A 27,976-nucleotide genomic window follows, 5' to 3' on the forward strand; every position below is an offset into this window, starting at 1 on the left:
GGTGCCGCTGACCTCGTGGGGTTCACTTCCGGGGTTCGCGCCGCCGGGCTCTCCAGGCTGGGCTCCGCGCCCTCGTGTGTGCTCGGCTGCAACCTCTCTCCGACCGGCCCGGCGGCACCCACCCGAACCGAGCCGCGGGGCCCGCTCCGGCCCGGCCATGAGCGCGGCCGCATGATGCGTCCCTGCCTCGGCCGTTGCAGTCGCCGCCGCCGCGGGCCGGGAGGAGCCGCAGCGCCGGGCGACCCCGCCCGGGCCTCGGGTGAGTGCGGCCGGTTGGGCCGGGCTGGAGCCGGGCAGGCTGCTCACGCCCCGGACCCCGGCCACTCCCGGTCCCCGGCTGCCCTTCCCTCGGCCCCCTGCGCCTCTCCTCCACCCGCCGCGCACCTGCGACCTTCCCGAGCTCCTCGGGGGCACCTCTGTGCCACCTCTGTGCCTGCGCTCGACTTCCCTTCCAGGTGTCTCCTTGTCACTCCTTCGTTGATCTCTCGGAATCGGGCCCGAATTGCAGCCCCAGGTTTTTGCCTGACCTTGGGCATGACACCCAGCTCTCCGGGCCGCGGTTTCTCCCTCTAGTAAACTAACAACGGGGTTGTTCTTAGGGCCAAAAGAGAGAGTGACTATAAAACCCTACTGTAAGCTGTAAAGAGTGGTTTATAGGCATGTATTACGATGGGCTTTCTTGAACATCGCCCGTGGCTTCTCGAATGCTCCTGTTCTTCCCTTCCTTTTAAAAAGTTTGAACTATTCTCTTCTATTCTTTGCCCATCTACCTGGTTATCTTCCCTTCCCTCGTCAGTGGCCTTTCTGGGGTGGGGTGGGGGTTGCAGGACAGGGCATCTCGGACAATCAGGTCAGCCGTCAGGGCAACGTCTGCATCTCTTCTTGCTGCAGCCAAGGTTCATCTCTCCCGAGGAGTCATTGCTGCTGGAACTAAGTCTCTTTGCTGTGATGGACAAACTTTATTAGCTTGTAAATAACTATTTTATGATGGTAGTTAAATAGGAGTGTTTAGGTAGCTGGCTTGTAGCCTTTTTTACTGACCATTTGTGCAGTGAGTCTGCGTGGTGTATGTACTTACTGCACGTGTATTTATCTGTTTTACTCTTCCTATCTCAGATGGTCTAGAAATCTGGGTCAGTAGCTATTTCTTCCTAAACACTTCACCTCACAGATGACAAGTTTAATCTTTTTGACCTTGTTTTACAACTTGTACTTACCTAAAGCCAGCTTTAAAAAAGTCACCTTGTTAACTCTGTTAGGAGGTCAGAACTTGGTTAACGTGAAAGGCTCTTGGGATATTTGAAAAAAAAAAAAGGGATGGAACAGAAATGTTAAATTATATTTCTTGAACATCCTGGAAGATAGAAGGGTTCGAGTTATTGAAGTTACTTGGGTTGTGTATTTTGGGGAGTTAGACTGGTGGGTTCACCTTGACTTTTGAGTTGAGAAAGGGAGGAGAACAAGACTATCTTGAAAGGTGGTTTCCTCAAGAATTCATTAAACAACCATGGGAACTTTTTATGCAGATGTCTCAGCTCAAAGCAAAGAGGGTAAAGTGAGTGCAGAAGTATTTCACTACTGGGGCGCCTGGGTAGCGCAGTCATTAAGCGTCTGCTTTCAGCTCAGGGCGTGATCCCGGCGTTATGGGATCGAGCCCCACATCAGGCTTCTCCGCTGGGAGCCTGCTTCTTCCTCTCCCACTCCCCCGCTTGTGTTCCCTCTCTCCCTGGCTATCTCTATCTCTGTCAAATAAATAAATAAAATCTTAAAAAAAAGAAGAAGTATTTCACTACTAATGGCTCAGAGCCTGCCTCAGATTACAGTGTGCAAATTGGACTGTTACAGCTCTGCTGCTATAAAAGCAGAAATCTTCTAGAAAGGCCAAGCATTAGTATGAACAGAGTGGCCGTCTCAGTGAGACCGAAAGTACTAAAAGGAACTTAGTCTTGATTAAGTCAAAAGTATGGATTGACTTCTACATACCTACTGAAACTCTTAGGATTCTTTAGTGGTATAAATAATACAGTTTTCGTTAATTTGAGAAATGGGACTAGAAATAAGTTTACATAGGAACTTAATGTTTGGGATGAATTGGGAAGTAGTTTTCCTGATGATTTGAGAGCTGCCCTGCTCCACTTCATGTCGGGCAGCTCTGCAAGGTAATTTTCCTAAAGCAGCTTTTTGGGATTATGTTTCTTAAAAATAATATTTTAATTATAAAAGTAATCCTGCTTATTCTGTTAAAAAAACAAAGTTAAACACTAGAGCAGAGCATAAGGTCTAAACACTCATTACATCCCTTTTTGGCCCCAAAGCCGGTGTCCAGGGTCGGTATTGACAACTTGCTGTGTGACCCTTCAGCTGTAGCATCTAAGTGTTCAGGCCAACTGTGAGAGTCACCTCCAGAGTTTAGAGGGAGCAGTGAGGCAAGACCACCCTCACTTCTGACATCAGCTGCAAGTTTTGGGGTTCTCAAAACCACCATCAGGTTTGATGATTATTTAGAAGGACTCAACTCACTGAAAGCTGTTATGCTCACGGTTGTGGTTTATTACAGGTAAAGGATAAAGATTAAAATCAGCCAAGTGAAGAGGCTTCTAGCACAGAGTCTGAGGAAGGAGCAGAGGTGAAGCTTCTGTTGTCCTCTCTCTGTGGACTCAGAATGTGTTATATTCCTAGCATCGATATGAGACGGTGTGCACAGGGTACTGCCAACCAGGGAAACTCACAGGAGCCTCGGTGTTCAGAGTCGTCATTGGGGTTCCATTTCATAAGCGTAACTGATTCATTAATGGACCATGCTGATACTGTGTGACCCAAAGCCCCCCTCTGAGTCCCATTGTTGGTCTTCTGGTGTGGCTGGCTCCCACCCTGAAGCGGATTGTCAGCCAAGGCCAAAGGCCAAACCTCTTTTGGTCAAGGTTATATATATATTTTTTATTACACAGCATCATTCCTTCTTTCATGGTACCTTTCTACTTAAAAATACACTCTTTTGTTTTACCACTGACAAATGACTACCGTCTAGAACATGGAGGAGACAGAGGCTACTGGGAGAATTCTCTCAACCTTGAGTCTTTTCTGGCTAAAAATCTTTCTCAATATCCATCAGGCTTTTTCTTTCCTCTGCCTCCGAGGAAGAGAGACTCCCATCTTCCGGTGAACTCTGTGTCTGTACTTTGCCCTGCCTGTCATGGGACGAGCATTTAGGCATTTCCTCTCACTTTTGCCTCTTTAATTTCTTCCCATTCACTGTATGTACAAACATTTGCCTCTGTGTACAAACATGTTTTCGTCTTGCTATTCGTGGCTCTCCTTACTGCTGAGTTTTATTCCATTCTTGTAGAGCCTTATTAGAACCCTATTGTCTAAAAAAATGCAGACTCCATGTGGGCCCAAGAGAATGCTCTACGTTGGTACAGCATCTTCAGTTTTGAGAACACTTAAGTCATCTGACGATGCCTTGTATGTAGTGGGGGCTGCTTGATTAATGGATAATTTGGCTGGGCAGAGAGTGAGAGCCCTCTACTTGGAGGAAAGAGCAGGAGCAGAACACAGAGGGGTGAAAGGGCGTGGCGAGGGGAGCAGCATGAGCGCCCTGTGGAAGAGAGTGCCAGCACTGAGCTGGAAAAGATAGGGGAGCCAGATTCAGTGGAGCCTCGAATGCTGCGGGCAGGGCTCACAGGTTTTGGACCGGACTGCCTTTGTGACCCGCACTGTGATTTGGGGCTACACGGAGCGTGGGTAGCCCTGGAGACCTTGATATTAGGATTCTGCAGACGTACCTGCCAGAGGTGAGGGTGCCTAAACTTGGTTGTGGGAAAGGTGAGAAGGGAGGGGGCAGAGCCCTGAGCAGGGGGTGTCCTTGTGCAGGTAGGAAGGGGTGAGGGGCTGTGTGTCCAGGGGGTGAAAGGTACTTAATGAATACTGGTTGCCTGAGGAGTGCTCTCAGAACGTGGGAGAGGCCAGCTCCCTGTGTCACGGGTGCTTTGGAAAGGGTGCCTTTCTAGGAGAGGGTGCAGTTTATTTGCAGCACGCAGTAAGCAGGGAGTAGTCAGGATAGAGAAGCTTCCAGTGTCTCTCGAGACAGGCTTTTACAGTATCATTTCTTCATTGAAATGTTTTGAATTCTCAGAGTTCCATAGTCCCTAATTCGATGTATTAATTACAGAATGCATTTTCTAAAACCAACTGCCCTGGGAGGCGGTGTATTTTAATGGAAGAACAGGGGCTTTGGAGTCAAGACAGTCCTGCGTGCACTCTTTACTGGCCGTGAGCTTGGGCAAGGTCCTGCCGCTCGAAGGCTTCATCTCCTCATGTCTAAGATGAGCCGATACTAGCGCCTTGCTTTTCGGGCCGCAGCTGGCTCCGACGTACTGATGCCCGTGAAGCCCCCGGCGCCGGGAGACAGGTAGTGGGACTTGGTCTTGCCTTTACGGAATCCTTGGTTGTCATTGATCTGCATCTGACAGCTAGCCCGCTGTATTAGTAGCACGTCAGATGTTCGTAGTGTTTTGGATTTGGTTGAGTCTGATGTTATGAAAGTTTCATTTTAAAGAAGGAAACCCTATTTAGGAGCATCTGGAAAGAGGCTGGGATTCACCAGCCTGATGGAGGTTCAGCTGGTCCCTGGGACAGGACACCTAGAAAGGTTTGGAACTCTGGTGTTCTTTTTATTTCTGGATTTAGAATTCCTCAGGGTTCATTTACCTTCCTGGGATTTTTAAAAAGAGCTGCTTCGTGTGACTCTCAGAGTCAGGCTGTGGCCCCAGGATAGGGATAACAGTGAGAACTCTGGCATATGGGTGAGCATGCCCTTGAGACCACCTCATCGAGCCTGCACACTCAGGGTGACACCCCAGAAATGGAGACTCCCCCCAGAAAACCCCTGCAGGTGGGTTTCTCTCTTCCTCCCCTTCTCCCTCTCTCCCCTAACCCCCTTCCACATTTCTCCCGGACTGCTTTTCCCCAAGGCTCCCAGACTCTGACCTCAGCCGCCGTGCCAGATCCCACTTGATCCCCTTCCTGTTCATGTGGGCTTCCTCAGGCACACTCCCTGGTCCTCTCACTCATTCCACAGATGGGTGCGGAGGGTGGAGTGTCCTGGGGGTGTGCCGGGACACGGCGGGAACGTTGTGTGGAGGTGACGAGAGAGCAGCCAGACAGCCAGGGAGGTGGGGAGGGTTAAGAAGTGAGGTCAGCACGCTGTGGGTCAGGTAGGGCTTCAGACCACAGGGAGGCCTTTGGATTTTATTGTAAGTGCAGAGGCACTCACTAGGTGGTTTTCAGTAAGGGAGGAACGTGATCTGATTTCTATCTGTGAAAACTTATTCGGGGCTGAATGGGTGGGGATTGTGGGGTGAGGGCAGCAGTGAGAGCAGAAATGGAGCATGCGTAGGAGGCGCCCTGCAGACTGGCCAGGGCCAGGCTCATGGGCCTTGGTTTGGCTGGGTGGGAGGGGGAGGAGGTCAGATTGGCGGTGGTTTTGGAGGGACAGCCCACAGGACTTGCTGAAGGGTTCAGTGTGGGGAGGTGGGGGAAAGTTCAATGAAGGGTGACTCCTGTGTTTTGACCTTGACCCCTAGCTGGAGGTGCCCCCGTGGAGCCGGGAAGGTCGTAAGGGTCTAGGGGGTAAAGGGAGTTGCTGAGGAGCCAGCTGGATATACTCAGTGACGCACGGTTGGTTTGGGAGCTTCCTGGATATGTGTGTTTTCAGCAGTGACAGTGGGCCCGAAAGCCCATAAGATCATTTAGAGAGAGCACGTAGGTAAAGGGAAAAGCCAGGGTTGAGCCTGGGCACTGCCAACACCGAGTGTCTACAAAGGACCCAGTGAGATACCGAAGTGTGGCCAGTGGGGAAGAAAGAAGACCAAGTGCTGCGCTGCCCCCCCCCCCCCCCCCCCCGTTCACGAGATTGACTCCATTCAAAGTCCCATCACCCCTCATGGGTGCGCTCCTCCATTTGCCAGTCTTCCTTATTTTAGTGTGCAAGACCTTTCTAGAAACCTTAAATAAGTTTACTGTTCACAGTATGGGTAATGTGCCTGCATGTTATTGAGACTTGGCTTTAGTTAGCTTAATATTCTGTTGGTTTTTTTCCTTTAAGGTTAATATTCTGTTCTTCAGATTCAGTAATTTGAGAAGATAGTGGTTTCATACAGCATACATTACTGGTAGGGTTTGAAAGCGCAAGCTAAATCTTTCATGATTGCAAACTGGCGGAAAGAACATTTGAGAATGTAATTGCCATAAATACACTGTAGCAGATTATCTGAATGCTCCATTCTCTCGGCAAGTTCAGCTAGTTTGCAGTCTTCCCACTCGGTCCCGGCTCACTTAGCATCCAGGCTGAAGGTTGACGCCCCCAGGACGGGCGTGCCAGACTCCCCTTCACTCCCCTTCAGTTCCCTTCCAGGTTGCGATCCGCCGGATCTTACTGTTACCCTGGGTGGTGCCTCCACTGAGTTCTTACCGCTGCCCTGCTGACCCAGCCTCAGTCCGACCTGGCTACCTTGTCACTTCCTCCCCACCAGGTTCTTAGTCTCACCAGGAACTCTAGCTCTTGGACTTTTCGGGTCACCTGGCTTGTCAGGCTTCTGCCCTTCACCCTTCACTCCCCGGTGACTCATTTCAGTTCCAGTCTGCCTTTGACACGCTGGTTTTCTGTCCTATCATCTTGGCTACGCTCCAGCCCCGTCAGCCTTTGGGTGCCGAGCCGGACTTCTGGACAGCAGGGTGAGCCACTCCCATCACGTTGTTAGAAACTAGGGGTCTGCCGCGCTGCCTGGGCCCACAGCTTCCTGGGCTGTCCTCCCCGCAGCATCCCTTCTCCAATCTCAGATGCTTCCTGCACTTGCACTGCGCCCAACCCACTCCTGACTCCTTGCTCAGGAAATGGTGTTACAGAGTATGAACGGCTTTAGCTTCAGTCCATCTCCATGGTTCCCTGTAGACACGCCCCACCCGCCCCGCTGTTGCTTCCTCCATCTCTGGAAGAAGGGTCATCCCCCTGAGTCTGCAGACTTGGATACTCATTCTTCAAAAACAGAAAATTGCAGTGAGCCTAAATTATCTTTGTAGTTGCAGGAAGAGTTCAAATAAGTACAGGATGAGAAAGAAAAAGGAAGCAGGAGCAAGCATGGCGGGGCCTCTTAGCTGCTGCTTCCCTAGACCGCTAGCTTAATTGGCCTCGCCGCACAGATAGTCTTCGGTCTGTTTCCATTAAATCGCTTTGGGGGCTGTCCTCGGCATTGAAAAGCTAGCCATGGTCAAAGCAGGATGCAGTATGGTGGGATTTGTGTGGAGATGGGGGGTTGGCGGGGACTTAACCCTGTGGGTCCGAGGTAGCTGTGTGCAAATGGGGAGACCAAGTACAGGTGACCCTTGAACAACATGGGTTTGACTGCACAGGCTACTTATATGTGAATTTTTTTTTGATAAATACAATACAGTACGTAAATGTATTTTCTCTTAGGATTTACTTAACACTTTTGCCTCTCTTGCTTTGTCAAAATACATACACAAAAATTGCATTCAGTGGTCATTTATGTCACCATAAGACTTCAGGTCAACAGTAGGCGATTAGGAGTTAAATTTGGGGGAGTCAGAAGTTATACGTGGTTTTCGACTGTTTGGGGTGGGGGCGGCGACACAGCCTCATTACCCCAGAGTCAGCGGCACTTCTTAAGGATCGCACGTAGCGCTACGTGAGGTCACACACGAGAGCAGAGGCTGAGAAGCTGGATTCCCTCGACTTCGCCTTCTAGCTGCCTATGTCCGGGACTTAACTGCCTCTTTGAAAAGGTGCTGCTTTAATTTCCTCACCACCCAGTCTCCCAAGCTCATGGCACTTGACCGAACCTTCTAGGGAAAGGTCCCTGTTGACCTTCTCCCGGCGCCTGCTTTGAGGGGACTGACTGCTCCAGCCTTCGTGCTCTTAGCTCCCTGCTCTTAGGCCCCCCTCACTCCCTTGCTGGCTCTTTGGAGTCTTGTCAGAGCTCCAGCCCCACATTGCTGTGGCCCCTTGGGTGGTCACGTGTCTTCCCACTTTGTCCCTCTGTGCTTGGGTCTCTCTAGGACAGAGTAGCGGGAGGGCAGATGATTGTCTGCTAGTTTATTCCAGAGGCACCTTAAATTCCATGAACCCCAGTCTCCGGGGGCTCTCCCTGAGTCTCTGGTTCCCATGTTCCAGGAGAGGCAGGCAGGGCAGAATTGCTTCCGAGTCCTTTCACTTCCCTGTGCTGTGGCCCAGCCACGCCTTGCTGTGCGTCCCTGCTGTGCTTTTTCTTCCCGTAAGGGCTCTCTGTCCCCCGCAGGCCCCGCTCCCCTCTTGGCCCCGGCCGGCACCTTCTCTGTTCTGGGTGGTCACTCCCCTCTTGGCCCCGGCCGGCGCCTTCTCTGTTCTAGGTGGTGGCAGCGGCCTCCTAGTTGGCCGGCTTCCTCCTTCCATCCTTGGTCTCACCAATTATTTTTTAAAACATCTGTCTATTTACCAAAGGTCTGGTGCCTCCCGTACCAACAGAATGAGTCCAGACTTCCAGACTCCTTAGCTGGGCATTCTGAGTACTTTGTGAGTGGCCCCAGTCCGCCCTTCCCCTTCTGTCCTTCCCTATCCTCCTTCACCCTGAGCTTGAGGCCCTTCAGCTCGATGTGTTCTGCTCCCACCCGGGCCTCCTCCTGCTGTTCTCACCTCCTGTCTGTACCTTGCCTGTTGTCAGGGCCCGCCACACTGGCTTCTTTATTGACACTTTTCTCTGGCTCCTCCAGATAGAATTAGAAGTTGTCATCTCTCTCCCTCATCACACTTTGCTCCTAATTCGGGGATAACACTTAGCACATTATTCACTGGCCTGATTCCCACCTCTGCTGGTTTGTGAGCTCCTGGGGGCTAAAGCTCCTGTCTTTGGTTGTACATGCTGGGGTCTGGTGTGGAGAGGATGGTGCTTGAAGCTCCCCCCCTCCATGTCTGAATTAAGTAGATCTCATGGCTCGCGTTTGCCTCATATGCTGCTTCTGTGCCTGAAGCGGAGAGTTGCTTATTCCTGCTTTTTATAGGTCATCAGTGGGTGTATGAATAGTAAAGCCATAATGAGTTTAAGCAGCATTTTAATATAAACATGAATATCAGACTCTAGGGTAGACATTCTTTTTATTGCAATAGCGAAAGTAATTGTATCTTGATTCTTTTTTTTTTTTTTTAAGATTTTATTTTTACGTAATCTCTACACTTAGCCTGGGCTTGAACTCACAACCCTGAGATCATGAGTTGCACGCTCTACTGACTGAGCCAGCCAGGCACCCCTCTTGATTCTTCTTTTTAGGGACTGATCACCAAAGAATACTGATGTCTTTTGTTTATTTGTTTTCAGTTTGTATTTGAGAATACATTGTTTACAGCCAAGGAAAAAGTGAGGGAAGAGGCTAAGAACCTCGTCTGAAGATACGGACAGAAGTCAGTCAGAGACATCACGGTCCCTGAGAGCAGTTTCTGGAGGAAGCATCTGGCTAGAGCTTGGCTTCCGCTTCACCTTTCCCACCCGGCACCTGTACCTGTGCTCCTTATCTTTCTCCTGTTCATTTTTGTTGTTGTTGTTACTGTACAATGAAATGTACAGTTTTTTTTTAAGTTTTTATTTATTTATTTGACAGAGACAGCCAGCGAGAGAGGGAACACAGCAGGGGGAGTGGGAGAGGAAGAAGCAGGCTCCCAGGGGAGGAGCCCGATGTGGGACTCGATCCCAGAACGCCGGGATCACACCCTGAGCCGAAGGTAGACGCTTTAACGACTGCGCTACCCAGGCGCCCGAAATGTACAGTTTTAAGTGTACTGGTGATTGGGTTTTTTTTTTTTAAACAGCTCGTTGACTTTTGTTTTGACAGATGAGTGTGCGGTGGCACCAGTGGCCCTGTCAGGATATGGGGCATTCCTGTCCCCTCAGAAAGTTACCTTGGGCTCTTCTCAGCCATTCTCCTAGTGCTCAAACCCCTGTTCTGAGTTCTTTCAGGATAAATTAATGTTGCCTGGTTTCAAGTGCCATGTACATGACATAACCTCTTTGAGAGTCATCGTGGGGTCGCACGTCTCGTTACTTTGCTTCCTCGTTGCTGCTGCGCACTGTGCCCTCGTGCGTCTCCTGGGGTGGACGCGTGGGCTGCTTCGGGTTCGGGGAGCATTATGAGTAAAGTGGCTGCGGGCAGCTCTGTGTTCAGAATCATTTCTCCTGCGTAAATACCCGCACGTGGAATTGTTGGCTCAGGGCGGGTGTTCAACTTGGAGAAGGTGCCAGGCCGCTTTTCAAAGTGGTTGCTGTGTTGGTTACTTTTTAAAATGTATAAAAGCAGTTGGCGATTTGGTCTCGTTGTAGAGATTCTGCTGGAAACCTGAGGTCTGTGATGAGCCGCCTTGCATCTTGCAGAGACTCTTCTGTTTTAAAACAGTAACATGAGCTTGTTTGAAAGCAGTCGGAATATTATTAGGTATTCATAACTGTCGGCTGTTGCAGAGATACCCCGAGAGCAGAGTCACTATGTAAATACTGTCCTTAAAAAGTCACCTGCATTAGTGTCAGCAGTGTGGAGTCGCGGCCACGCGTGTTCCTCGGACTTTCAGAAGGGGCTCCGAGCTGTACCCACGGGTGGTGGTGGGAGGGCGGGTGGGGAGGCCGTCGGGTACGTGCTTAGGGAGAAGCGGCTCCAGAATCCTGCAGTGGCTGTGGGGCAGAGGGGATGACACAGCCTGGCTGCGGTGGGGGCCTGGCAAGCTCGGGGCCAGAGAGCGGCCTCCGCTCTGCCCAGAGCATCTGGCTGGGGGCAGAGACTAGGGGCCTCGGGCAAAGTACCCTGCCACCTGCTGACCCGCCCCCCCCCCCCCCCGCACCTCTTCCTGCCCCCCTTCCACGCCAGCCTCCTGCTGTCCTAATCAGGGGTCTTGATTTCAAAAGATAGATCCCGACGGAGGGTTGGCTTAAGCAGAAAAATCATCTCTTGGAAGGAAACGGAGTAAGGATGGAGGGGGCAGCCAGGAGGGAAGCGAGGCTGGCGGCAGGAGGGCCTGCTGCTTCGCTGCGCTCTGCCGGCCTCCTGCCGTGGGGACGTCGGGCCAGCTAGTTTTATTTCGGGCCAGCTAGTTTTATTTCACGCTCTCTCCTGAGGTCTCTGTCTTTGTCACTTAATTCTCCTTTTGGGAGAGTTCCTCATCTCTCATCCAGTCCTTTTTTTTTTTTTTTAATTTTAATTCTTTCATTTTTATTTTTCAGTAACTACGAAGTTCTCAGAATGTTCCTCTTTTGTTTCACAGATACGATGTCTTAATTCTTAAGGTTTCTCTCTGCGTTTTGCTTGTTCTGAATTCCTCTTTGCCCTCTTTCTGGGGCTCTGTCTCTCAGGAGACCGATTTGGGGCTTGCTTCAAGATCTCTGACCTACATGTCAGTGCGAGCATTCTGCTGTCCACCCTGAACACACACAGTGTTGCACGTTAGTTAGATTTCAGTAAGACTGGAGATAAATGGACAGCTTAAAAAAACCTCGCGAAAATATTTGTGGTGGAAATAAAGACTAGCTATGTTGGGGGTCCCCCCCCATCTTGGTATCTTTAAGCCTTTTCTCTCAGGCCAGATGCGTGCTTCTGGAGAGGCCGTGTCTGGTCGCCGCCTGCCAGTGATCCGGGGGGAGCCAGGAAGGAGATGCAAACTGGGGGTTTCTTCCTTCGGTAGATGGCCTTACTCGGTCCCCGTTTGCCTTCCTGTGCCTTGCTCGCTCCCACAGCGGGCCTGGCGTCCCGTCCAGCGCCGCTCTCCTCGTGGCCTCACGCTCTCCCATTTTCCCTGGAAGTCTTTTGCTGTGGCTGCTAAAACACTTGTTGACTTGAAATACAGGCTGGTCAGGTTTGGTTTGGATGATCCCTGGGGATCTTTCTCAAGAGATTTTGGCTTCTGGACTTGTATTTAGTGCCAGGGCTCAGATAGCAGGAGGGTAAGATGGGCAGATGTCAAGTAAATGATTTCATTTTCAGGCTTGTCAGTCATTTCATAGTTTACTAGTAATGAAAACACCGAGGAGTAATGATTTCATGGTTAAGGATAGTTCTGAATGACAACCTCACGTGTAAAATGTTACGCTGGTTATATCTCCTCTGCAAATTAATCCTTTCCTATGAAATGTTACTTACTTTTGTCATTGAATAAGTCACTTTTCAAATTAATTAGAGTTTGTTACCTTTCAGATCCCGTCACATAGGACACTATGCACCTTAAGATCCTGAAGAAAAGGCGCAAGATGTTCGAGTAATGTTTCCAGATCGTTTGTGAGGTAAGCAAGTGACTGCAGGTGTCTCGTCGCGGCTTCCTGTCTGCCACGGACGCCGACCGCGTGTGTGGAAAGGGCAGCATGGGTGCTGTAGAAGGTCTACCTGCCAGCTTTGGTTGGCTCGCCACCTGCCCTGAGGGTAGCACATGCCGCTGGAGGGATCTCCGTGGAGTGAATTTCTAAGTTATCAGCGGTACTACAGGATGAGGCACGTGCCAAGTGACAGTTAGTGGAAAGTGCAGCTCGTGGCCATCCCCTCAAGTCGTGGCAATGCCCTGTGGTGTTCGCCATGTTCTGGGAAACTGGGCTTTCTCTAACGTGAGCATAAACTAAGTTTAGGTTTGGGAGTGTGGACAGAATCCCATTAAATCAGCCATTAAAGTCAAAAAATGCTGATGCCCCATCTGCTTGCGTGTCGGTCGATGCGTGGTGCTTTCTGATTTCTCTCAGAAATGGTCTCAGAAGGAGATCGATGGCAGTGTGGCACCGAGTGTGGACAGAGACGCACCCTGACCGCAGCGACTTGTACTCTTAGTGTCACGTCGCAAATGGCTGTGCGGCCTGCTCTGCTGTTGCCAGCACGCACAGACGGTTCCGTGCCAAGGGGCTGCTGCTTCATTTCCTCCCCGCCCTTCCTGTTGCGTTCATGAAGGATAAACACGGTGACTCAGCAGAATGCCCGCGCAGGGGGCTGCAGACTGAATCCATTGCCGTACCCTGCTGTGTTCATTGACTGTTTCCTTGAAAATACAGTGACTTTCGGGTATCAGATGATTTTCCCATTGCCTTCTGGTGGGTTGTACAAATTCGGCTTTGTAACGTGTGCACACGGACATCATGCATCCACACCCTCCTAAGCTTGTGGAGGACTCTCCTGCCACGCCCAGTGCCGGGGTGTTTGTGGTTCTCTTCCTGCAGGAGTAGACCTGTCGTCTGCAGCCTGGGTAGGGGCGTGCACGACAGGGCTACACCCTGCTCTCTGCGGGGGGGGGGGGGGGTGTCACCAGCATCTCCCCCCGGGAAGGCTGGGCTGAACTGGTTCTCTGCTCACTGTGCGTGCCTCTAGAGGACTTGGCAGGTCTTGCTTTCTGGATGGAACTGAGACTGTACAGACAGGCTCGGACAGAAAACTAGTCTATAGCTTCTTGTCTTACTGCCCAGCAAGCAGGCGCCCACTTGTTACGTGCAGTGTCCCGCTGGAGCGGTAATTTTCCAGCTTCGGTGCTGGTAGATGTATAGTTAGGGTTCACGAAGACCCTCATATGGAAATCACTAGGAAACTACTTCAATCTAAGAAGGGGACCCGTTTCTTGTTGTTGTTTCTGATAACAAACATGCACTTGCTGGGGGCCCAATGGCGTGCACACCCCGAAAGGGACCACAGGGAGAGAAGACCAGACCCTCCGTGTGAGTCAGTCAGGAGGTGAGACACGCAGACTCTCTTAAGGTAGAAAGGGGTCTGTCTGCACGCTGCAGGCAGCACTGAGGAGCGGGGCCTGGGAGTTCCAGGGCAGGAAACTTCCCGGCACTGCCTCGGCCCCTGACAGATGGGGCTGGACCGGGGTGTGGGTAGAGCCGGGGTCTGCTGTCCTCTTCAGGTAGTCATGTCTGGTGTTCAGAAACCCTCCGCAGAGTGTGCTCTTCAGAGGAAGAAGAACCTTTGAGGATGGCTTGCTTGCGAGAGAGTAAGTCAGGCCCTGTGGGGCGTGGAGGGCTTATGTGGAAGGAGGAGACCGTCACAGTGCTTGCGGGGGAAGGCGGCAGATGAGCCGGGACGGACGGTGGGGGCCTCGGCAGATGCCAGCCGGAAGGACGGCTGCCGGTGACCCTTCCACGTTCTTTTTATCTTGAGTTTCTTCTGTTTCACTTACAAAACCTTAAGCTATTTTTGTCAGACCTAAGAGCAGGGTTATTTTACTGGCTGGGAAGCCGTTTCAGGTCTGTCTTATACCAGTGAGGATTAGTACGTTGAGAGGGAATTCTGCAAATGTTTTGCCACGTGACCTCCGTCCACAGGTTTGTGTGTTCGTTGTTGTCATCGCTGTGCTCCAGTTGCGTGGGATGAAAAAGAAGCCGAGCCCACACTGGAAAACAGGTGCAGGGAGGGCTTGTGGCAGCCCCGGGGCATCCTCCTCGCTCCCGCTCCCGCTCCACGGCGGCAGGCCAGGCTCTCACACAGAGGGCGCTCGCTGGAGCTCTGGTGCCGAGGAAGTACTCGGGCCGTTTGATAAATGCTGTCGGTGCGTCTCTGTCCCTCGTACGAGCTCCTCCAGGTCTGATGAACGGACTCCTCACGTCCCCCGCCTTATGATCCAGCTACTCGTAGGTCACACGCTGGTAACAGAAGGGTCTGCATTAAAGCAGCAGTCAAAAGCAGCCCAGGAAAAGTTTCTCGTGAGTCCTTCAGCCCCTGTGTGCGCTCAGATATCAGGTACCGTAGGAGGTACAGGAAAGGTGTGGGAAGGAGAGATGAAGGAATGGCTGAGCAAGTGAAGAAAACTTGTAAGCGATGAAAGCAGAGGAAGGCATTCCAGAAACAGAGCAGAGCCGAGGGGGAGCGCACCATAAGCCACGGCCCCGGCGCTACAGCGGGCACGGTGGGGGCGCGCAGCCCAGCAGTGGGGGGAGGCGGACAGGAGCTCGGAGCTCCAGGGTCCATGCGCCAGCAGAGCATGGCGTGGGGGGGCTCGGGGGCCAGGGCTCCACACACATGAAGCAGAGAAGGCTGGGTGGCGAGGATGGCGGCCACGGTGCCACTGGCTTCATCTCCCCCAGGGCTGGGAGTCTGCATCTGGCCTGTTCCTTCCATTGTCTTTGCTTCCGTGGCTGGCTGTAGGTGACTGTGTGCCTGCGTCTCGGCATCACCCACATGGTGGGGCTGATAGTGTCCTAGGCTGTTGACTAGTCACTAAGGTGGAAGATGTGAAGTTCAGATCTTGTTGTCTTCTTTTCTGCTGTATTTAGACAGCCAAGAGCAGAGGAACCCATCAGGTTTCAGATGGCATGAGAACAAGCGTGCACGTGTCCCCCAAGCCTCATTGGCCCTGTCTGTTCCCCTCTAGGGTGCGCCGGGGAAATCATGCCGTCATCAGGACACCGGCTCCGGGATGTCGAACATCATCCTCTCCTGGCTGAAAATGACAGTTACGACTCTTCGTCCTCCTCTTCCTCGGAGGCCGACGTGGCAGACAGGGTCTGGTTCATCCGCGACGGCTGTGGCATGATCTGTGCCATCATGACGTGGCTCCTGGTCGTCTATGCAGACTTTGTGGTAACATTCGTCATGCTGCTGCCTTCCAAAGACTTCTGGTACTCCGTGGTCAATGGAGTCCTGTTTAACTGCCTAGCGGTGCTGGCCCTGTCATCCCACCTGAGAACCATGCTCACCGACCCCGTGAGTACCCCGTCGCCCCGCACTTCTCCTCGTGTCTGGTCACGTGGTGCCACAGACCCTGTGGCGAAGGGCCTCCTGCCCCTGTGGCCTCAGGCTTTTATTAATTCCTCGGTACAGGCTTGTGGCATTTTTCATGTCATCTTTTTTTTTTAAGTTTATTTATTTATTGAAAGTAATCTCTGTGCCCAACATTGGGCTTGAACTCACGACCCAAGATCAAGGGTCACTACTCCACTGTCTCAGCCAGAAAGGCGTCCCACATTTTTCATGGTTATTTTTTTTAAGATTTATTTGAGAAAGAGAGAGAGAGCAAGCAAGCAAGAGGGCCCATGCACAAGTAGGGGGAGAGGCAGAGGGAGAGAATCTCTGACTTCCCACTGAGCATGGAGCCCATGCGAGGCTCAATCTCATGACCCTGAGATCCTGACCTGAACTGAAACCAAGAGTCTGACATTCAACCGACTGAGCCACCCAGGGACCCCACATTCTTCATGTCTAACTGGAGAATAAACTGTGCTCGAACACAAATGATATCACCGTGCACAAACAGAAAATATCCCGTTGGGCGGTGTGTACGGATGGAGAGATTGTAACCAGATGATTTATAAATTCCTCCTGGTTTAGATACTGTGTTCCTCTAAAGAACAGACTGACAGCCAGAGATATGGGTTCTAGATTTCACCACTCAACTAATCTGAAGTTCTCTGTAGCTTTACAATTCTCCGATTGTTCTGTGTCAGCCAAAGTCTGAGGCCAGCGTCTCCTTGTAGCTGCTGGAGGGTCAAGGTCCAGCCCGTGTGGGAGCGGAGGAGGGACTCCCTAATGACCGGACTGGCCGCAGCAGGGGTGGGTCGGGACTGGGGGAGGGGGGAGTGACCACAGCGGGCAGGCTCTGCACACCGGGAGAGAGCGCCTTAGGTGTGTTGTCCGCAAAACAAGGGCCGTGTACTGGCCTCCTTTTGGGATCAGATTCCGTGAAAGTAAGGAGGGGCCAGACCTATCACTGTGAACTGCCCTTGCTCCCTGACGTCTGAAGGCCACTGGATTCAGAACCTCTGTGTTGGGTTTAAGGCTCTTTCTCTGAGGCTTGAGATCTCCTCGGGGTAGGCAGAGCTCAGCCAGGAGTCACCCCTAGACGGCGGATTCCAGGCTCGCTGGAGAGCCTGGAGGAGATGCCGAGGGCCCTGGGGAGAGGTGCCCGCCGTCAGTGGAGCCGAGTGACAGGCGGCACCTCCAGGTGGTCCCTGTGGAGCTGCTTTCCACAGCATTAAAACCGCGGTTTCCAGCTACTGGTACAGGGGGCTCCTGAGTGGTGAATTATCGTCTACCCAGTTCGTGTCTGTTGGTAGCCTTCTCTGAAGAAAATACCAAAAAGTTAATACCTTGTTGGTACAGATTTTTTTTATAAATAAGGTTGGGAGTCTGAGGATGAACTGATATCGGTCCACAGAATGTGGTTTATGCGCACATTTATCTGACTTTTGCTATCTGAATTCCTGTCACAGGGGCTCTTCCTACGCTATTCACTCTGTCCCTTACCTAGTGGGGATCTTGGGCAGAAGATGGTACTAGTGACCCAGCCAGTGGGCAGCAGGGAGCAGCGCCGTGGGACAGACCGAGACACAAGGTCTGCTGGCGGCAAAGTAGCCTCACCTCACAAAGATTGTGCAATCTCTGACCACAGCCCAATCTGATGTCCCCTCAGAGACTTCTCAGAGGCCCTCTCCTCGTTTCCAAGCCTCCCTCTGGGAGTGAAACCCTGCTTGTAACCCCTGCAGTCCAACTCCTGTCCCAAACCCCCTCCTTCTGCAGGAAGAGGTCTAACGCTTAGAGGAAGGCCCAAGAGCTGGGGAGGCGCAGGGGTGGGGAGAAGGTGCGTGCATGACACGGCGCTTTCCCTTGTGAGCACGTTCATTCTCCTTGCTGGGTCGCTACAGAAAACACTGGACAAAGTGTCAGGAGGGAGTTCCAAGGTCGAAGAAGAGTTTGGGGTCTTGGAGATCAGTGTTTGAATTCAAATTGAATTCATACACCACAAAACTTACGCTTTTAGAGTGCAGTTAAGTGGGTTTTATGTATTCCAAGTTGGGCATCCACCACCACAGTCAATTTTGGGGCATTTTCATCACCCCGAAGAGAAGCCCTGCACCCCTTAGCCATCACTGCCCAGTCCCCTCATCTCCCCAGCCTGCTTTCTGTCTACAGACAGGTCTGTTCTGGATACTTCGTCTAAATGGAATCCTCTCATATGGGGCTTTTTATGTCTGGACCATCCACACTGTAGTACGTATCAGAACTTTATTCCTTTTTACGGCAAAAGGATGTTCGAGTGTATGGATACTCCACATTTTGTTCCTAGGCGTGATCAGTCGATGGACATTTGCATTGCTTCCATTTTCTGGCTGTTAGGGATAACGCTGCCATGAGCCTTCGCGTGCCCGTGTCTGTTCCGTGTTGCATTTTCTGGCTGTTAGGGACAACGCTGCCATGAGCCTTCGCGTGCCCGTGTCTGTTCCGTGTTGCATTTTCTGGCTGTTAGGGACAACGCTGCCATGAGCCTTCGCGTGCCCGTGTCTGTTCCGTGTTGCATTTTCTGGCTGTTAGGGACAACGCTGCCATGAGCCTTCGCGTGCCCGTGTCTGTTCCGTGTTGCATTTTCTGGCTGTTAGGGACAACGCTGCCATGAGTCTTCGCGTGCCCGTGTCTGTTCCGTGTTGCATTTTCTGGCTGTTAGGGACAACGCTGCCATGAGCCTTCACGTGCCCGTGTCTGTTCCGTGTTGCATTTTCTGGCTGTTAGGGACAACGCTGCCATGAGCCTTCGCGTGCCCGTGTCTGTTCCGTGTTGCATTTTCTGGCTGTTAGGGACAATGCTGCCATGAGCCTTCGCGTGCCCGTGTCTGTTCCTTGTTGCATTTTCTGGCTCTTAGGGACAACGCTGCCATGAGCCTTCGCGTGCCCGTGTCTGTTCTGTGTTGCATTTTCTGGCTCTTAGGGACAACTCTGCCATGAGCCTTCGCGTGCCCGTGTCTGTTCCGTGTTGCATTTTCTGGCTGTTAGGGACAACGCTGCCATGAGCCTCCGTGTGCCCGTGTCTGTTCCGTGTTGCATTTTCTGGCTCTTAGGGACAACTCTGCCATGAGCCTCCGCGTGCCCGTGTCTGTTCCGTGTTGCATTTTCTGGCTCTTAGGGACAACTCTGCCATGAGCCTCCGCGTGCCCATGTCTGTTCCGTGTTGCATGTTCTGGCTGTTAGGGACAACGCTGCCATGAGCCTCCGCGTGCCCGTGTCTGTTCCATGTTGCTCGGGTAGATGCCTAGGAGTGGGACTGCCAGATCCCACGGTAACTCTGTGTTTAACTGCTGGAAGGGCTCCCTGGCTGCTGTCCACCACGCAAACACGTCCCCAGCAGCAGCGTGTGAGGTGCCTGGCTTACCCACGTCCTCAGCTTGTCCATCTTTCGGACGACTGCAGCTCTGATGCGTGCAAGGCGGTGTCTCACTGTGATCTTGATCTGCGTTTCCCTAATGACCGATGATGTTGGAGCATCTTTTCATGAGCTTATTGGCCATTTGGTGTCTATTCAAGTCCTTTGTTCCTTTGATGTCACTGTTTCAGCCGTGCCACAGGTCAGGACTCTGCTGGCAAGCTACAGACACCGCTGGACTGAGTGTCAGTAAAACTGGGGACATCCAGGGAGCCTGAGGAGCCCAAGGGCAAGGACACACCTGGCCCCTGACAGGCCGTGGAACAGGGTTGTGGGGGCTGTTGTCAGGGCGGACCAACGGGAGAGCGGGACAGGCTCCTTGCACTTCCTCTGTCCTTCAGGCATCTGTCTCTCCCTGCTGTCTGGTGAGGAAGGGTAGCCCCACAGACCAGATCGGATTGGAATCACTAAGGGCCAAATCCACATTTCTGAAGGAGAGAGCGCACAGCCCAGCAGAGTCACATGTCCACTCCTTGTCCCTCAGCATGGGGAGTCTGCTGTCTTTGCAGGTCACCACTTTACCGTCCCAGGGTCCAGTCTGGGCTGAACTAGAACCGAGATGCCACGTCAGGGCAGGGCACAGACCCCACAGGGACCGCATGGCATTTTACGAGGGAGCAGGACCAGCTGATCCGTGCCAGGGCTGGCTTTGGTTCACGTTGTTACTTGAGAACAGGCCCTGGCTCTGAGGAGCAGGAAGGAAGATGGGTCCTTGAGAGGTGATGGGTCTTACTATGGGAAGGTGAGACTTTCACCAATCTTAACATTCATGAACACACTGAGGACTTAAAATTGAGAAAGACCACCCATAACTTAGAGCCTGCTGTCCTCGACCCCGGTCTGTGTTCACGAATGTCCACCTTCTGAGCCAGCATCTGCCAGGTGCCCAGCGACGGAGGGCGCCCCTCCGGTACTCCGCCAGCAGCTCGCAGAGGTGGGTGGTCAGTCCACACCAGAAAACAAGACCCCTTGGCTGCACAGGGAACAGAGTCAGGCTTTGAACAAGGTTCGCCTGTCACCAAAGTCCCTGCCTTTTTGTTAACTTCCTATAGGCCGTTTCCAACACAGAAGTCGAGCGGGAACCCCGTTATCCCCTCTTGGTCAGTGATACCCTCCCTGCTCTCTCTCTTCCCCTCCCCAGAGCATCTGGAAGTAAATTGCACACATTCTAAGTTGATTTGTTTAAGTATTTGCATGGACGTTGAAAGAGGAAGGGCTCTTCTTTGGGAAAGCCTAGCTGCGCGTGCAGCGGCTCCCGCGGAGCGGCCGGGCCGCCCCTCAGTGTGTGTGTGGCCATGCCAGCAACCTCGGGGTCTCGGTCTGCCTGCTCCTCCTCGCTGGGAGCAGGGCTCCAGTAAGGCCTGCGCTCTGATACTGGCTGACATGTGCCTTACGTCTCAGTCTCTGTGACACTTGGGATGTTTTAGTGGAAGAAACACAGGCCTTTGTCTTAGAGCTTTCGTTGCACTCTGGAGTTTTCAGCTTACACCCCTGTGCCTGTTGTCACACGCTGCCTGTCCCCTGGGCATTTGTAAATGAGTCTATAGGTCTCGGGGACAGCCCCGTGCTCAGCTGGCCCTGGTGTAGGTCCTGGGGATTCAGAATGCATGACAGGGAGTCGGGGAGACAAGATGGAAAGATACGGGGGGGGGGGGAGTACATTGCAAAGCGTAATCTCCCTGGACATAGGCCTTGGCTGGGAGCCCTGTCCCCAAGGGCGGGCATCTGGTTCCTTCCCTGTAGTGGATGAGAGGTGGATGTAGGTGGGCGCAGGGGACAGGGCGCTGGAAGAGGCGGCAGTAGAGCAAAATGCTGTTCGGGGAGTGGGGCACCCAGAGGCGCGGCAGTGGCCTAGGGAGCTGGGGTGAAACGTGCAGATGGGTTTTAGAGGACGCACCCCCTCACGGTGGTCGGAGTAGGAACGTGAGCCTGACGACCGTGTCTCCGCTCTCCGGGGCTCTTTGGATGGCGAGAAGAGTGGCCCCACTGGTGCGAGCAAAAACGGGCCCTCCCCTGGGCGTGACCCGCGTGACCCTCGGTGCTGATTCGGGGGACGGCACCCGCCCTTCTGCTTGCTGTCTGCTCTATGAAAGCACAGTGAGAGAGACCCAGAATCCGAGTGCTGGTCCCCAGCTGCAGGGCCTCAGCTGGGTCATCTGGAGGCCCTGAGGAGCTCTGCTGCCTGCCCAGGTTTCTGAGCAGCAACCCAGAAGGCCTCCGAGCAGGGTCCAGAAGATGCCCAAGCCACCACGCGTGAGCCTCCAGCCGTCAGGCCCCACCTGCTCTGGCATCAGGAGACAGTCTGAGGGATGCCCTGGGAAGGATGTGCAGTTGTTGGCCTGTTCTGCTTTCCAGAGGGCACTGGAGTAGATCATAGGACTGTGGAAGAGTACATAAACATTCAGGTGTGTGGACTTGTAAAATCTGGTCCGTTTCCTCCTATTACGGAAACGTATACTGTTGAACCGTCACCAGGAACGTGTACAACGTTACAGGATTTATAAAACCATTGTATCTTTAAGACTCCTGGATCAATGGAGGAAACTTGATTAAAGACTCCAAATTGTGGTAGGTCAATTAAGTAAAATGTTTTGCCTAACATTCTGGTTTAAATTTTCAAACCCAAAACATTTTAAACCCTTAACTATTTAAGCTTCTCTAAGGAGACAATTGGAGTGTTAGGAAATGCTAGGATCTTGACTGGAATAGCTTCCCCGTGTTAGGACGGTGAAGGGACAGGTACCTGCGTGGAGGGAAATACACTGTGGTGGAGCGAGGGCTAGAAGCCACGCCTCCTGTCCTCGGGTGGCCAGGCGCCTCCTGGAGGCCTTGCCTCTTGCTGGCTCACAGGGCTCTAGGTCTGGCTTGCTGGGGGCCTTGGAGCCAGTGGTCCCCAGTCTCCAGGCCCAGCACACTCACTGCTGAGCTTGTCAAGTGTGGATGTTGGCCCTCACGTCACACAGGTTCAGATCTCCAGCCCTGGCGCCAGCCTGGGCATCCGGGCTTTGAGGAGTCCCTCACCGTCCCCACCACTGTTCACTCCCACCTTGAGTCTCCTTGGGCTTGTACTCCCTCTTCAGCCCTGGGCTGCTCTGCCCAACGTGCATTTCTGCTCCATGTGCAGGCTCCGTGGCGCTAACCAACGGGAGGTGAGGTCTCGTTCCCACCTCGTGTAGAACGTCCCCCACCCCAGTGGGTCACCTTCGTCGGTGCGCCCCGCTGTGGCTCCCGGAGTCACGTCCCACAGACATGTTGTTCGCGGAGCAGCTCCACTGCCCAAAGAACAAGGCCCTCCCTGCCCACTGCACAGGCCTTGCCGGCTCCTGGCCTCCGCACACCGGCTCTCCGGAGGGCTCCTGGCCACCGGCGCTCCACCTCTTGCCTCAGTGCGCGTTTCATGGACGCGTATTTCTCCACCTTGGCCGGCATGTAGGACACCAGCCAGTGCAGCATCGCCTCCCTGACGCTCCTCCTGCACCCCCCCCCCCGATCGGGTCAGGTGCTGAGGGCCGCACTTTCCGGGTGTGTGTGTGTGTGTGCTCACTCCCGATGAGGTGCAGACAGGTGCTTGCACAACTCTGCAAACACAGATAAAGTCCTTCTTGTTATCGCTCTGTTCAGTGTTGCCCTACGGCCGCTGATAGGAAGGCCGTGTGGGCCACACTTATCATGAAGCCCTGCCCATTAGAGTGGGGTGACACGGGAGTGGTGTCGACAGAACATTCTGCCCTTCAGGGACGGTCAGCTGCCCTTGAGCTGGAATGACTTGGCAGACAAACCTTGCCTCTGGGGTGTCCTGCGTTAAGCTAGAAAGAATTCAGGTGACTGACCAGTTTATGAAGGATAAGGTATAATGTGCTACTTTTCATGGAAAGTAAAACTTCTGATCGTGTCTGAGTTACACAGTTATTTTTCATTTTTGTCTTTTGGCTTTTAAGTAGGCTGCACGCCCAGTGGGGAGCCCATAAGGGGCTTGAACTCACAACCCTGAAATCAAGACCTGAGCTGACGTCGAGAGTCAGATGCTTAACCGACGGAGCCACCTAGGCGCCCCTTTTCTCGTATTAATGTACTTTAAGTGGCAACCACAGCATTACAGATTCTTTTACAGTGTATCAAATCTAAACTGATCCTACTTTTTTTTTTTTTTAACCGTTCTTTTTCTCCATCCAAACACATTCTTACTAAACTGCAGGGGGCGGTGCCCAAAGGAAACGCTACTAAAGAGCACATGGAGAGCTTGCAGCTAAAGCCTGGAGAGGTGATCTACAAGTGCCCCAAGTGCTGCTGCATCAAGCCCGAGCGCGCCCACCACTGCAGGTACCATAGCCCTGCCCAGAGCAGCCCTGGCGCCCGCCGCCGCATGGACACGGCCCTGCCCAGAGCAGCCCTGGCGCCCGCCGCCGCAGGGACTAGGTGCCCGCCGCCGCAGGGACACAGCCCTGCCCAGAGCAGCCTAGGTGCCCGCCGCTGCAGGGACACAGCCCCCTCCCTAGAATAGAAGGCCCTTCTCGGAGGCCTGGGGTTGCGTGTTCTCAGAGCATGGAATACTGAAAACCAAACTTCTCCTTTTCAGTATTTGCAAAAGGTGTATTCGGAAAATGGATCATCACTGCCCGTGGGTGAACAACTGTGTAGGAGAAAAGAATCAGAGATTTTTTGTGCTCTTCACTGTGAGTAAAAGTAGTTGCGTGGTGACTTACACTGAGTGTTGAGTTCTTTAACTGGAATCTTGCCTGGAGCACGTGAATGTATTCTCGCATCAGACCAGTTTCTCTCCAACCTTTTCTTCGGGATTGGAATGATAGTATGTGCTGTCCTTGGCAGGAGGCAGTAAATGTGTGTTGCTTGTGTGACTGTTTTAGGTGTTTTATGCGGTTTCGTTCTCTCTTAGATACCTTGAGTCACAGTCGCTAATAGGGTCTTGTTGAAATGCGTTAGGACTCCCTTCCCTGCTGCGTGTTGCGGGAGCTCGGGCGGCAGCTGTCCGCTGCTCCGATGGATCCCTCTCCGCGTTAACTTACTGATGAAAGAAATGGGAGAATAAACACGCGGACGTGGCCTTTGCTCCTAGAAATACAGGATTGCTCCCCACGTGCTAATCAGCTTCTGTCTTGTTCCAGATGTACATAGCTCTGTCCTCAGTCCACGCTCTGATTCTCTGTGGACTCCAGTTCGTTTCCTGTGTCCGAGGGCAGTGGACTGGTGAGTCACACTGCGTGTCCTCTTCCCACAAGCGCATGCTGTTGGGCAAAATGGGAAAAGCCAAAAGAACCGATGTTCCAATCAATTCCTAAATCTCGTTTGTGAAGAAGATGGGTTTCTGGCTGTTGTGTCACTAGCGTACTCAAACCATGTACACAGCCCCTCCTTAGTCACGTCATAGTTCCTGCAAAGCAGTTGTGCAGAGTTTAAGACGGCCTGGAAATGAGTGTCGTTCCGCCAAACCTCGCGTTTATTTTCTGGTTAATGAGCTGGGAATTGCTCGGTGTGGGCCTTGCGTTCCTGGATCGGAGCGAACTGCAGCAGGTGCAGTCAGGTGGGCACTGATCGGCCCTCCCTCGGCGGGATGGCAGGTCGGCCAGATGCGCCACCCCGGGGCCCGTGGGGAGTGGCCGAGCGAGGTGCTGCTTGCAGGGTGGGGACGCGGGGCTGTCCTCTCGCCTAGCTTCCCGTGAAGGTCAGTGCACAGTTGACACAGGGACGGCTATCGCGGAAACCTCGGGTGAGGTGGAAGCTGCTGAGCAACAGCTGGCGGAGTGCATTTGTGCCCCAGAGGGCTGACCGCCTCCGCCCCGTGGTGAACAATGAATGTGCCCATTGACAAACGAGCACAGCGGTGCGCTGGGGCTGGCTCCGGGGAGGGCACCACGAGGGTTCTTCTGTGAGCCGAACACCACGCTCTCCTGTGCTTTGGGGTGTTCGTGGTGCTCTAGGGCCCACTCATAGCCCACTTTCTCTTGTTCGCAGAATGCAGTGACTTCTCACCTCCCGTGACTGTAATCCTGTTGATCTTCCTGTGCCTTGAGAGTCTTCTGTTTTTCACTTTCACTGCAGTTATGTTTGGCACCCAGATCCACTCCATATGCAACGACGAAACGGTACGCTTCCTTCTCTGGCGGGCCTGCTTGACTTGGCTTGAGGAAGTGGGCAGTCCCAGGGTCGACAGCAGATGCGGGCGTACGAACGGGGAGATCGATAGGGCAGTCTCGATAGGCTTCAGCCGATTATCTGTGTTTGTCCTTCCTGTCTTTATGTGCGGTGCAAACTCAAGCCTCAGTCTGATGTGAGAGTCAGCACATCTGGGCAGGTAGGGCCAGGCCGATGCCCAGTTTCTAGGAGACCCAGCCCCCCGGAGCAGCTCAGTGAGGTGGTGCCGAGAACGAGTTGCCTTCATGCCTTTGAACTGTAGGTCTAGAGCAGGCACTGATAAATATTTGTAACAACTGAGAAAAAGGGTGGTGGCCCGACCCAAAGGACTGGCCCCTTCCCGCTACTGCCGTGGCTGCCCGGGCTGTGTGCGGGTGGCCACTGGCCGGCTGTTGGTTTGGCCGGTGGCTGCAGCCCGCATGTGCTTGGGAGGCCGTGGGGGCTGGCACAGCAAGGAGGGTCTGCGCTGTTGACCACCGAGGGCCCACACGTCGCCAGAGCATCTGGCTGTCACGTGGAACCGGATTCCAAACTCTGGTGCTGGCTCCTGTGCTGTGAGCACGGGGCCCGACCTGCGTGTGGTGGGGGTTCTCCGGGGACTGCTCCCCACCTGTGATCCTCTCTGCTTCCAGGAGATCGAGAGGCTGAAGAGTGAGAAGCCGACGTGGGAGCGGAGGCTGCGATGGGAGGGCATGCGGTCTGTCTTCGGGGGGCCCCCCTCACTCTTCTGGATGAACCCCTTTGTTGGTTTCCGGTTTGGGCGGCTGCAGACCAGACCCAGGAAAGGGGGCCCAGAGTTCTCTGTGTGAGGCCTCGTCGTGCCGGGACTTGTCAACAGACTTTAAGTTATTTATTTGGGTCTGAAAGGGTATCAGCAGCTCACCTGTGACCATTAGGGCAGACGGAACCTACACAGACCAGCTGCTTGCAGCAAGCAGAGTTTTCTATATTTATAGTCACAGATTGCAGATTTTCCAAACCAGTGATGGATGACGCTCTGGCCAGTTTCCACCTGTACAACTAATGAGAGGTACGTGGCCACGGGAAGAAGCCAAATGTCATTATCTTCCTGCACAGTTAGGATTTTTGTTAAGAACTCTTTGCATTTTCTAAGAAGTTGTGTGGGATATTACATGGGTGATTAAAATCCTGTGCAGCAAGCTGCTTTTTTCAATCATGAAGAAAAAAAAAAAGTCAATGCAGTGAATAAGAATTCTCCAACTAATGGTTTCAGGGAATTCCTGTTGACCCTGGGCTTCATTAGTGCACTCCCTCGAGCAAGAAGGGGCGTTTACATAGAAATGCATTTTGGTCTCAATGAGCTCTGACACTTTGCACTGAATTTGCAAAAGATCTGAGCACTGAACAGTGAAGGTGGCTTTAGGTTCACTCCCACTGCCCTGGAAGAGGCGTGCTTGGACCCTTTCAGCAAGTCTGCGTGTGTGTGTTTCTGTGTGTGTCTGTGCGTATGCGCGTGTGTACGTGCGCGTGCGTTGTGCTTTAAAGTCGGCAGTGTTGTCTAGGTGACATAACAGGTAATAGCTGCGTGCAGCCCACGAGCTATCTTTTAGAAACCGACGTTTCAGGGAAGAGGGGAGAGCTGCCATGGGACCCTCGTCCTGTGGGGTTTACTATGAATGTATTGCATTTTTGGAGAATATCTTGATCCAAAGAACAATCACTCCTGTGTGGTCCTTCGCTGCCCTCCCGTTTTAACTTTATTTTAAAGATCTTGGGTGCGTGAGGGCCTGGGAATGGACGTGGTTTTGTCCAGTCAACTCAGCAGTGTATGGACAGCACTTCAGTACGAGAACAGGGAAGGCTCCTGGGGCCTCATACTCTGCACTTGATGTCGGTGGCGGGCGTGGAGGGGGAGCGTGGCCGCAGTGACTCGCAGAGACAGACAGGTGCTGGACTCCGAGCCTCACTCACTCGCAGAGAGTACTCAGGATGGCAACAGCTTTATTTTTTGTATCATTTATGTTTGTTTCTCTACCCACGTCACAAGCGATGAAACAGGACGTTCGGTGCAGAGCTACAATGCTACCAGAAAGCAAACAGCTCCCCTCCCCGGGGACTCGCCTTAAACTTGCCTGTCTGTCCCTGTTCTGCGGGACTCGTGAGGAAGCGATCCGTGGCCCAGTCCGAGGCTCTCCCGCAAGCCTGCCTGCACGCTGAGAAGAGTTGGTCTTTCCTCCCTGGCTTTGACGCCTTTCCGTTCATCTGTGAACTGTTCTGTTTCTGTTTGGAATTACTCCGTGTCCTCTCCTAATCAGGGCTTCTGCTGCTGCTGACGCAGATCCACAGGGGGACCTACCTGAGACACAGCTGTCGCCCGGCGAGCACAGCTGGAAGAGGTCTCGGAAATGGACCGAGTCTCTGCACACAGGTGTGAGCCGCGGGGGAGGGGCCGCGTCCCCGCCAGAGGGACAGGCCCGAGGGGGCCGGACACAACACGCATCCCAAGGTCGTGGGGCATATTCATTTGCACATCTGTTGTCTGGGGTGGACGTGTATTCGGCTTCAGTGTGAGGCTTTTAATATGTATACCTGTTTATCAATAAAAACATGGTCGAAGTGGTTGAACCCCGTGAGACTTGGCAAGTGTGTGCACATCAAGTGTCCTTGACTTTCACCTCTT

General features: G+C 53.0%; 1 protein-coding gene across 2 annotated transcripts; it reads left to right on the forward strand.

The window, feature by feature from the left end:
• The first annotated feature begins 24 nt into the window (after window positions 1-24).
• ZDHHC7 (zinc finger DHHC-type palmitoyltransferase 7) lies at window positions 25-27,921 on the forward strand. 2 transcript variants are annotated; one of them, XM_026494665.4, is made up of 8 exons: window positions 25-259; window positions 12,223-12,308; window positions 15,368-15,699; window positions 23,381-23,505; window positions 23,762-23,858; window positions 24,309-24,390; window positions 25,156-25,286; window positions 25,968-27,921. In XM_026494665.4, exons 3-8 carry the CDS (start codon window positions 15,385-15,387, stop codon window positions 26,142-26,144), a joined length of 927 nt encoding a protein of 308 aa, XP_026350450.2. In that variant the 5' UTR covers window positions 25-259; window positions 12,223-12,308; window positions 15,368-15,384; the 3' UTR covers window positions 26,145-27,921. The 2 variants fall into 2 exon arrangements, with proteins under 2 accessions (XP_026350450.2, XP_048079521.1); XM_048223564.2 differs by lacking the exon at window positions 25-259 and adding an exon at window positions 12,016-12,104.
• Window positions 27,922-27,976: the final 55 nt, after the last annotated feature.

This window comes from Ursus arctos, unplaced genomic scaffold (genome assembly GCF_023065955.2).
Source record: "Ursus arctos isolate Adak ecotype North America unplaced genomic scaffold, UrsArc2.0 scaffold_19, whole genome shotgun sequence".
Taxonomy (NCBI): domain Eukaryota; kingdom Metazoa; phylum Chordata; class Mammalia; order Carnivora; family Ursidae; genus Ursus; species Ursus arctos.